Genomic DNA, 12,265 nt, shown 5'->3' on the forward strand with positions numbered 1-12,265 from the left:
CAACTCAGCCTGGTAGCCATCAAAATCTATCAATGTGAGAGTAGAGGTAAGGTGAGGGAGAAAGGGGGAACAGATTACAAGAATCTACATATAACCTCTTCCCTTGGGGATGGACAGTGGAGAATTAGGTGAAGGGAGACGTCAGACGGTGTGAGATATGACAAAATAATAATTTATAAATTATCAAGGGTTCATAGGAGAGTGGGGAGCAGGGAGGGAGGGGGAAAATGAGCTGATACCAAGGGCTCAAATAGGAAGCAAATGTTTTGAGAATGATGAGGGAAACAAATGTACAAAAGTGCTTGACATAGTTAATGTATGCATGGATTGTGATACGAGTTGTGTAAGCCCCCAATAAAAAGATTTCATTATTTTAAAAAATCTATCAATGTCTTTTAGTGTAATGTTTTTGATATTAGTGGTCTCATACAAGTTTCATTTGATGAATTTGAATCAGAATAATGACCTCCAAGATAATGCTTTGATATTTTCAGATTCATGATTCGTTAAAGATCTTGTATAGTACTTGTGTGCGAGCCAGTGTTTATTTTGCTACAGGGAATAGTGCTGTGATGAACGTGAGTGTGCATGTATCTGTTCACGTATGGCTCTTCTTCAGGCTTTGGACCAAGTAAAAAGATTGTTGGGTCATCGGCATTCCCATTTCCGATTGGGTGAGGAAGCACCACACTACTTTCCGCAGTAACCTACGACTTGACATTCCGAGGAGTGGTGTATAATGATCCCAAACCTTTCTCATCACCTCCACAATTGTTTCCTCTTGTCAAAGACGTCGCTATCTGTGCTGGGGAGAGGTGGTGTGCCATTGTTGTTTGGATTTGCATTTCTGGTAGGACTGTTGATGGTGACAATCTCTTCATGTTTGTTGCCTGCATGAATGTCTTCTTTGGTGAATGTCCTGTTCATCTCTTGCACATTTTATATTGGTTACTTGTCTTTTTCTTGCCGTGGTGTTGAAATTTTCTATGTTAGCGAATAGTGCCTTGCCCAATATGTCACTAAGAAGAATATTGGCAAACTTTTAAAAGGAACATTATGTGTTCTTAGAGAACATTATGTTCTCTAGAATGTTTGCCTCATTCCCCCACATTAAAGCTATTGATACTTCATTAAGTGAATGTCATCAATTGATTCACTTATTTTTTTCACATAGAATTTTCTGTATTTTGGAAAGAGAGGTAGGGAAAAAGGTTGATGTGAAGAAATTGTTGACTTTTCATGCAATCAGAAAGGCAGTTTTTAAAGTTCCACATGATTTCAGATTCATGACTAAACCCGACAACAGAGTTAAGACTTGGCTCTTAGACTTCTCCAGCCATACACAGCAACTGCTTCTGATTTTAGACACCCATATGTTTTATTCCTTCTTGATTGTGGATCATTTAAAATGTTTAATAACACTGCTTGGTTTGCTTCTTCTGTATGATCAATGGCTCCTTTATATGGCTGTTTGCTTTTAAACAAACTTTAATACAATATCCTTTTCAAAAGCAAGGCAATACTTTAAGTTTTCACCACACTTTAAAAAACATTTTTTTCGCACTTCTGTATAGCACCAAGTCTTCAGTGAATCCTGTAGGAGCAGGCTGGATGGAGTAGGGCCATATTATAGGAACTACATGGTTGGTATGTTACTGAAAAGTTATCAAGTGAGGATTCAAATCTACCAGTGAAATACGCTTCATTAACATACTGGCTGCTTCATTTATTACATGTTGTTTTCCAGACTTAAGTACTGGCAGGGATTTCTTGTACAATACATGACTGCCCGGATTATGATGACGTGTGCTGGCAGCATCATCTCTTATTTTCCATAGTGGCAAATGCATTTTTAACAGCGTATATGAAATCATAGTTCTGTATCAAGGAAAGGTCCTTACAAAGGAGTAGCCTAGGGGGGACATTGAAGTGGCTTAAGACACGTTAGCCCATCCTGTTAAAAGCAGTTTCAAATAACATTGCCCAGGCATAAACCACAAAGACCAACTGGACCATCATGGTAAAGAAAAGGTTGAAATTGTCCAGGAGACTAGAAGGAAGAAAACAGCATCCACTCCTGAGGGTTAGTCACAGAAAGCCTTCTGTCACCAGAACATTACCAGGCACGCCGCCAACAGAGGAGCCACTCAGGTGGGAAGGCATTTAAAACAAGACCCGGCAAGAGCTGCTTGGGCAAAGTGGAATCAACCTTTAAGACCTGATGAAGCTTTTGACTTGCTGATGGGACATACTAAAAATTAACTGAAAACATCGATTGATAATTAGAACATGGAATGTATAAAGTATGAATCTAATGAAATGGAATGCATAAAGATCAATACCCTAGCTGTAAGTAAGCTGAAATGGACTGGTATTGACCATTTTGAGTCAGAAAATTATATAGTTTACTATGATGGGTATGACGAATTCAACAGGACTGGCGTCAGATTCATCATCTAAAGGTGCTGAGGTGATCATGTATTACCTATACAATTATAGATAAGTCTAATCGATGCAACTATTATTCACACCCAACAACCACTAAATCTAGTGATATAATAGACAAACTATGTCGGCTTATTGGCATAGTGGCTATGGGTTAGGCTGTGATCGCCAAGGTCCACAATCCCGAACCAGCTGATCTGTGGGAGGAAGAAGGGGCTTTCTACTCCCATAAAGAGTGACAGTCGGAGAAACCCACAGGAGCAGTTCGACCCTGTCCTATAGGGTCACGATGATTTGGTATCGACTCCCTAGCAGTGAGGTTTTTTTCTTTAATCTGAAAGTGTTCATACATGTCATTAATGGCAATTGGAATTCAATTGTTGGAAATGAAGTGATTAAAACGACAGTGGAGATTCTATCATAGAATTTTGAATATCCAACAAGTTCTTCCTTAAAAATATTTTTTTTCAACATACTCATTATACATATGAACTTTGCCAGATGGAGTATACACGAATCAAATTGACTGTACTTGTGGGAAGACAATAGAAAGATGAACTAGCATCAACCCAAACAAGGCCAATGACCAAATGTGGAACATCCCATCCATCAATGGCCTGTACATAAGTTCAAATTGAAGCTGAAAAAAAATTTTTAAAGAAAAAAAATTAAATGTCCATGAGACCTGCTGAATTTTGACAACGTATCAAATAGGTTTGATAAACTTAATAATGACTGAAGACCAGACATATCATACAAACTGAGGAAACAAAACATTTATGCTGATGTTTATAATAGCTGGAGAATTAACTACTTTAAAACTATTTTTATTAACTAAAAACCCTATCAGTGGGTGCCCACCTCCCTGATATGATCCATGAAGCCAAACGTGTGCATAAGCAAATGTGGTGAAGAAAGCAGATGGTGCCCAGCTATCAAAAGATATAGCGTCTGGGGTCTTAAAGGCTTGAAGATAAACAAGTGGCCATATAGCTCAGAAGCAACAAAGCCCACATGGAAGAAACACACCAGCTTGTGTGACCATGAACTGTCGAAGGGATCAGGTATCAAGCATCAAGAAACATAAAATCATATCACTGAAAATGTGGGTGAGTGTAGAGTGTAGACTCAAAGCCCAAGGGTAGCCAACCAGACACCCCTTGCTGAGGGGTTGTGGAGAGGAGATGAACCAGGCAGGGTGCAGGGTAGCAACGATGAAACATATAACTTTCCTCTAGTTCTTAAATACTTCCTTCTCCCACTATCATGATCTCAATACTACCTTGCAGATCTGGCTAGACAAGAGGATGTACATAGGTACAGATAACAACTGGAAACACAGGGAACCCAGGACAGATGACTCCTCCAGAACCAATGATGAGAGTGGCGATGCCTGGAGGGTGGAGAGGATGTAGGGTAGAAAGGGGGAACTGATTACAGGAATCTACATATAGTCTCTTCCCTAGGGGAGGGACAGCAGAGAAGAGGACAGGGGGAGACATCAAACAGTGTAATATATGACAAAATAATATATGAATGATGAAGGGCTCATTAGGTAGGGGGAAAATGAGCAGCAGATATTAAGGGCTCAAGTAGAAGGCAAATGTTTTGAGAATGATGATGGCAACAAATGTACATATGTTCTGGACACAATGGATGATGTATAGATTATGATAAGAATTGTACAAGCCCCAATAAAATAATTTTAAAAAGAACTATTTTTAAAGATAGTCCTTTGGGGTCATTACAAGACAGTGCCAAAATTAAAACTGTGAGTTGGTAGTGATTGGTGACAACTAAAAACAGCGTGTAAATGCACTTATTTTACATTACTCAGGTCAACACACATTTTGGTGGCTGATGTGTTAGATTTGTTTCTGGGTCTATATGACCTGATTCCCCCAAATGGCACCCGTTTCCCATTATCAGCTGTAGTTTTTGGGAGTCAGAAGATAAGTCACAGACCACTATTCACTCTGCTTGCCTATAAAGAATCACGATATTTTAACCTAGAGTTTAAATTATTATTTAAGTATAAAAGGAACCTCTTAAAAATTAAAGGAAAAGTAAAGGGAGAGAGGGACCAGACCTTAACTTGGTGCACCAAACCTTGAGGCCAACACACCGGCATGAGGCTAACACAGAGGCTTGCAGGCCCCAATCCCAGCTATGTCAACCCCCTGCACACCGAAGAATGCACTACAGAGGGCAGCACGGAAGATACACCCCGGGGAGAGTGGCAGGTCTGCATAGACCACACAGGAGCAACCTTAGAGGGAGAGAAAGAACCGCATCCTGGCCCACCAAAGCCTTGAGGACATTCCTGCTCAGAGCAGCCAATGCACAGAAAGGATGGTAGGGCTGGCCCCATCATGAGACATGATGTCCCCTCACTGACCCACAACACTACAGGAGACAGCAGTGTGGGAATTATGCCCCATCTGACACCACCAGCCCCCTTCCTGCACTGGGGCGAAACATGAAAGGAGTACAACAAAGCAGCAAGGGGAGCAAAGCGAAGTTCCCTAGGAATCCCGAAAATAGACTTCTGACTTGGGGTCAGGGCATGGCACCTCATCAGATCCAATCTGAAAAGATTCATAAGGGTCATCAGGCAGGCTTGGAACTGTTGGTAAGTGTTTTTCTTTTTCTCTTTTTTTCCTTCTATGTCTAGCTCCATAAAATAGGAAGGATAAGCAATCCGGAGGAGAAAACAATAATGGCTCCGGGGGGGCATGGGAGAGAAGGCAGCGGAAAGGAGAGAAGAGCCAACTGACGCAGGGACAAGGGAACAACAAGAGATCTAAAATCACTGACAGGGAGGGCACAGGATGCCTGGTGGGGTTCGATCCAGTGCAGTGTAGCTGAGAGGAAGTACAGAGAGCCGAATGAAGGTCGAAGAGGCGGGAAGTAAAATGAAACAGAGGAAAGAATCAGGAGGTAAAAACATCTATTAAGGTATAATGTACCTATATTTATGTTAAGTATCAAGGTAGCAGACAGACATTGGTTCTCTACTCAAGCGCTCCCTCAACACAAGAACTCTGTTCTAATAACTCGGCATTCTGTGACGCTCACCTTCCCAACCCAATCACTGAAGGCAAAGTGGATGCATAAGCTAATGTGACGAAAACTGATGGTGCCCTCTTATTAAAAGATATAGCATCTGGGGTCTTAAAGGCTTGAAGTTAAACAAGTGACTATCTAGCAAGGAGGCAACAAAGCCCACATGGAAGTATACCAGCCTGTGTGACCATAAGGTGTCAATGGGATCAGGCATTGGAAAAGCGAATTATATTGATTTGAACAAGGAGGGTTAGAGTGGAGACCCAGGACCCATCTGTAGACAATTGGATGCCCCCTCACTGAAGGGTCCCAAGGAAAGAACTAGCCAGTCAGGGTACAGTATAACACCATTGAAACATACAACTTTCCTCTAGGTCTTTAATGCTTCCTCCGCCACTATCATGACCCAGTTCTACCTTACAAATCCAGCTAGACCAGAGCATGTGCACTGGTACAGAGAAGAGCCCTCAACACAAGCAATCCAGGGAAGATAAACTCCTCAAGAACAGTAGTGGGAGTAGCAATGTGGGGAGACTGAAGGCAGTGATCAATGTATAACACACACACACACCCAGGGGGATGAACAACAGCAATGTGTGTGAAGGGAGACAGAGAATGGTGTAAGATATGACGATAACAATCATGTGACCCTTTTCACGAAGATGGCACCGAAGGCAAAGAAGGAAGCTCCTGCCCCTCCCAAAACGGAAGCCAAAGCAAAGGCTTTAAAAGCCAAGAAGGCCGTGCTGAAAGGCATCCACAGCCACACAAAAAAGAGAAGATTAGCACGTCACCCACCTTCCGGCAGCCCAAGGCCTTGAGACTAAGAAGGCAGCCCAAATACCCTCGGAAGAGCGCCCCCAGGAGAAATAAGCTGGGCCATTATGCCATCATCAAGTTCCCCTTGACTACAGAGTCTGCCATGAAGATCGAAGATAACAACACACTTGTGTTCATTGTGGATGTCAAAGCCAACAAACACCAGATCAAACGGGCTGTGAAGAAGCTCTATGACATTGACGTAGCCAAGGTCAACACCTTGATCGGGCCTGATGGGGAGAAGAAGGCATATGTTCGACTGGCTCCTGACTATGATGCTTTAGATGTTGCCAACAAAATTGGAATCATCTAAAGTTAGCCCAGCTGGCTAATGCTAAATATAAACTTTTTCAATATAAAAACAAAAAAAATCATGTATAATTCATCAAGGGCTCATGAGGATGGGAGGGTAAGAGGAGGTAAAAGAGCTGATACCAAGGGCTCAAGTAGAAAGAAAATGCTTTGAAAATGATGATGGCAACATATGCACAAATATAATTGATACAATTGATGTATGAATTGTTATAAGAAGTTTAAGAGCACTGAGGTAGTTACATAATCTGTTGTCAGTTTGAGACTTAAGAGTGAAAGGGTGGAGTTTAGCCTGTCAATCAGGTTGCAGCTTGATGACCTCATTTGGAGCCGCTAAGGAGATAACTTGCTGGAGGCAGGACACACACACACACTAGAGGCCGGGAACTGAAGGAGCCACGTGGAGACCCCTGCCAGCATTGAGATGTTTCCACTGCCACTGGATCCACAAGAGATTCAATGCATGGGCCTATGATCTTCCTTCCCGGGTCAGATAACTCAATTCATTCTGATCAAAACGTTCACTGTGTGAATTTGTCTTGGAAATCACTTTCATTGCCTCCACTTTATTTTTTAACTTGTGGGCTATCAGATATGCAAGGCTCATCCTCTCAGAGCTGTGGTAGTTTATGGAAAGGTGGAACACGTACAATATCCAAGCGTGGAACAGGACTCTTGGCTGAGGGTGTGCAGGGTAAGACCACTTGTCAGGATTATTTTGATCAATGCCAGTGAAAGTAACAATATAATTATAATTAATATAAATAACAGTCATCAAAATGCATTTTTTGCTCCCTCCAAACCACTGGTACTCTAAATTGCAAGGAGCTTCTCTATTTGTCCACGTGCAAGTGATCCCCACAAGCTTTGCACACAACATGCGGAGCCCATGGCTGATCTCCCCCTCACCTTATCTTGAACCCAAGCTTGAACCCAAAATAACCCACTTGATACACAACACTTGTGGGCAATGAAAACACATAAATTTCCCATTCAAATGAGAAAACTTGTTGAGACATCCTGATTCTGCAGAAGAGATCTTGTAAAAACACGGACTACAATTTTAGAAGTTCAATATCTAAGAAATTAGGGCTGAAGTTTACCTAATGTAACTTTCTGATTAAGCACCCCAAGCAACCACAGAACTGGCCTAAAACCTGGTTGGGTTGTGTCATTAATTGAAGACAAATGGGTTATACCACATATACTTCTGAAAAATAGAATGAAAAGAGCTAAATCAGGACTGTAAGGTTACATGTTGCCTACTTAATGATTTCCCAGGAAATTCCATCACATGTAAGCTTCTTTGATGAGAGGAATTAACTATCGCATTGTTGTGGTAGATAAAGAATCTGGCAAAGTTTTTCCAGTCTTTTTTCTGCTAAAGAGGCAGCTTTCTCAAAGCACTCTCTTTATAAGCTGCTGTTATTGATCATGGTCCTTCCTGAAGGTCAGAGAGCAATCGGTCTGGAGCATGCCAAGAAACTGTCACCATGACGATCGCTCTGGAGCAGTTTGCTGCTGCTTCCATGGGGGCTCTTCTACATCACAGCGGTGACTGATTTGTGTGTGCAATGTTTTCAGGACCACACTGATGCAATCATGTTTCATCCATCACCTGTTATAATTCTTGGAAGAAAAAACTTCTGGATTTCTATTTGTTTAAGATTTCCAATGAAAGCACAGCTATTTTCTACAATTAACTTGCTACAATTTTAGCACATAATGAGCCGTAAGTTAGCTCAAGTTTGAATTTTCGGGCAATTTTGAAAGCTCAACAAATTGAGATGTCTATGGTGATGCCTATTGTTTCTGCTGTTGAACAACATTGTTTCCATGAGAACTGATGTGAATGTCCTCTTACTGTGCATTCTATCCCCAACCTTAAAATAAGTTATCTCTTTCTAAACTGCTGACCTATTTGAGGCATTACTCCCATAAACATTTTGTAAAGCACCATTTTCACCATTAATTAACCCAACCATCACCATAAACCTGGTGTTTATGCCTGCTTCATTCTTAGAATTCATGCTTATGTTTTTTTAATGCCGATCTTGCTTTTCATAGGCCTCCTACTATCACCCCATTCAGACATATTACAAGTTATTATGACTTTATTGTCACATAAAAATTTGGCATCCATGCATCACTTTTCAATGTACTGTTTTCCATACGTTTTTTAAAGACCCCACATATTAGTTGAACAGGACTGCATTCATTCAGTCATTGGAAAGGGGCTAGAAAGCACAAAACAAGTAGAGCTTTCTAATAATAGGGTTACTGTTTGAGACAATTGTTGTTCCTCGCCTTGGCTCTGTTGAAGTAATAGGAAAAATTTAAACCGTGACCAATATGAAAAAAAAACAAACACCAAACCATCCTGGATGACAACAGGAAAAGGCTTTCCCACATTTTCACATTCATGAAGCCTCTATTCAATGTGAATTCTTATAGATCTATTAAGATATAAGGACCCGTTTAAAGCATTCTCAAATCCCTGACATTCACAGGGTTTTCTCCACTGTAAACTGTTATGTCAAGTGAGGGCAGAACAACTAAGGTCCTCATTCCACGTACTCAGAGGGCTCCCACCCACTGCTTTCATCTAAGTACTAAGGGGGTTGGAGCATTTAAAGTTTTTTCCTCATTGCTAATGTTCATAAACCTCTCTTCTGTGAAACTAGTTTAGAGTTGCAGTGAGGCTCAACTAAGAGCTTTCAATATTTTTATGTTCAAAGGGCCTCTCTCCACTGTGTGTTCTGACATGTTTAGTGAGGGTTGAGGAATAACTAAAAGTTTTCCCACATTCTTTACATTTATATGGCCTCTCACCACTGTGAGTTCTGATATGTTTAGTGAGGGTGGAAGGATCACTAAAGGCTTTCCCACATTCCTTACATTCAAATGGCCTCTCTCCACTGTGAGTCCGTATATGTTTCGTGAGAGTTGAGTGATGACTGAAGGCTTTCCCGCACTCTTTACATTCATAGGGCCTCTCTCCACTGTGAGTTCTGAAATGACTAGTGAGTGCTGAGGTATCAATGAAGGCTTTCCCACATTCCTTACATTTGTAGGGCCTCTCTTCATTATGAATTTTGAAATGTCTAGTGAGGGCTGAAGAATCAATAAAGGCTTTCCCACATTGCTTACATTTATAGGGTCTCTCTTCATTGTGAATTCTTATGTGTGTAGTGAGGTAGGAGCCTCGACTAAAGGTTTTCCCACAATCTTTACATTCATAGGGCCTCTCTCCACTGTGAGTTCTGATGTGAGTGGTGAGGGCTGAAGAACATTTAAAGGCATTCCCACACTGCTTGCATTCATATGGTCTCTCTCCACTGTGAGTACTTCTTATGTGTCTAGTGAGCTTTGAGACTTTAATAAAATCTTTTCCACATTCCTTACATTTATAGGGCCTTTCTATACTGTGAGTTCTTATGTGAGTAGTGAGGTGTGTGGAGTATTTAAAAGTTTTCCCACATTGCTTACATTCATACGGCCTCTCTTGACTGTGAGTTTTCATATGAATCCTCAGGGTTGAAAAAAAACTAAAGGCCTTCCCACATTCCTTACATTCATAGGGCCTTTCTCCACTGTGACTTCTTATATGTTTAGTCAGGTTTGAGGAATCACTAAATATTTTCCCACATTCCTGACATTTATAGGGCTTTTCTCCATTGTGAAACCGTCTTATGTGTGTAGTGAGGTACGCAGCTCTACTAAGGGCTTTCCCACATTCTTTACATTCATAGGGCCTGTCCCCACTGTGAGTTCTTATATGAATGGTGAGGGTTGACGAACATTTAAAGGTTTTCCCACATTGCTTACATTCATATGGCCTCTCTCCACTGTGAGTTCTTCTGTGAATCCTTAGGGTTGAGGACAAACTAAAGGCTTTACCACATTCTTTACATTCATACGGCCTCTCGCCACTGTGGATTCTTTTATGTTTAGTGAGGGTTGAAGAATCACTAAAGGCTTTCCCACATTCTTTACATTCATAGGGTCTCTCTCCACTGTGATTTCTTCTTATATGTGAAGTGAGGCTTGAGGCTTGACCAAAGGCTTTCCCACATTCTTTACATTCATAGGGCCTCTCTCCACTGTGGGTTCTTGTATGAGTGGTGAGGTGTGTGGAACACTTAAAGGCTTTCCCACATTCCTTACATTCATAGGGCCTTTTCCCACTGTGAGTTTTCATGTGAGTGCTGAGGTATGTGGAACATTTAAAGGCTTTCCCACATTCCTTACATTGATACAGTTTCTCTTCAATGTGAGTACTTACATGTCGAGTGAGCTTAGAAGCTTCACTAAAGGTCTTGCCACATTCCTTACATTCATGGGCACTTTCTCCACTGTGAACTCTCGAATAACTGCTGAGATATGAGGGGCTATGAAACGTTCCACATTCCTTACATTCAGGCGGCACAAATCTCCTATGAATTTTTTTATCTATTTTGAGGGATAACGGACTACAGGCTTTACTGCATTCTTTACATTCATTCAGATGGCCTCTCACTTGTGCCTCAAATGATGAAAACCATAAATATCTCCCACATCTGTGACATTCATACAGTTTCTCACTACTGAGTGATGCCACAGGAGCCTTATATAGAGAGCTATCATTGAAATCCTTCCCAGAGGCTTTATGTTTATGGAGTGTGGTTCCGTTAAGAGTTCCTACAGGAAAGGTTAAGTGAGAGGGACAACTGAAGTCTTCTCCATATTCCTTATATTGACAGATACTGCACCCAGTGTCAGAGGTGCTACCTTTCTTAAATGAAGGGTGATCCATGGAGGTTTTTCCACACTGAAAGGATTCAAAAGGATTCACTTCTGGAGGATTTCTTTTAAGCACAGTAAGATTTGGAATCTGGCGGATGATTTCCCCACATGGATTGCTTTCTTTACTTTCACAGAGATTTTCTACTATATTCCTTCTGTTAAAAACAGAAAACATGGTCTTAGGAATTAGTTTATACTAATTTTATCATTAAAAAAAACTCATATGCACATAGTATCGTAGGTCACACAGGTGAAATCATGTAGCAGAAAAAGTGTTACTACTGTCACTGCTTTTCTGAAATATCTGACCATCAAATGCTTGATTTTTTAGACTGACATTTAAGAAAACTCTCTATCCTTCTATAAATACACTTACATTACATATGTTACAACTCATTTGATCGTGTACACTGCCAGTACTTATGACAATAACCCTACATACAACCAAATGAAAATGTACCTGGTTTTCAGATACAATCAAGATTGTTGCTATCTTGAGGCTACTGTTGTAGTTGCTGTTTCAGTCTGTCTCGCTGAAGATTTTATTTTAATGGCATACCAAATATAATAGTGTAACACATTAGAACTTTATCTAAACAGTTTTGCTCTTATATGAATGACTCGCCTCAAAGATACTCTTTGGATCTTATGCTGATCTTCACTGGCATGTGATTCAGAGATTCCGATCAGTGAGGACAAAGTGTTATTCCTCATGAACTGCAGCATTGTAGAAACAGCGTGTGACTCTTCTACAGCAGGAAGGTTTCCAGAAACTGATGCACTCAATCGAGGTTCAAAATATAAACAAAAAGAAGAAAAAGCAAAGGCATTATTAAAG

General features: G+C 40.8%; 1 protein-coding gene and 1 pseudogene across 1 annotated transcript in view; one reads left to right on the forward strand and one right to left on the reverse strand.

Moving 5' to 3' along the window:
• Positions 1-386: 386 nt before the first annotated feature.
• Positions 387-12,265, reverse strand: part of LOC142443066 (uncharacterized) — a 28,666-nt gene continuing 16,787 nt past the window's right edge. The window contains 3 exon segments of the mRNA XM_075544679.1: positions 387-9,720; positions 9,722-11,582; positions 12,053-12,200. Coding sequence (XP_075400794.1) covers positions 9,346-9,720; positions 9,722-11,582; positions 12,053-12,200 — 2,384 coding nt within the window. The 3' untranslated portion in view covers positions 387-9,345.
• LOC142443122 (large ribosomal subunit protein uL23-like) lies at positions 6,174-6,701 on the forward strand (annotated as a pseudogene).

The sequence above is a fragment of the Tenrec ecaudatus genome, chromosome 1, assembly GCF_050624435.1.
Source record: "Tenrec ecaudatus isolate mTenEca1 chromosome 1, mTenEca1.hap1, whole genome shotgun sequence".
In the NCBI taxonomy this organism is placed as follows: Eukaryota; Metazoa; Chordata; class Mammalia; order Afrosoricida; family Tenrecidae; genus Tenrec; species Tenrec ecaudatus.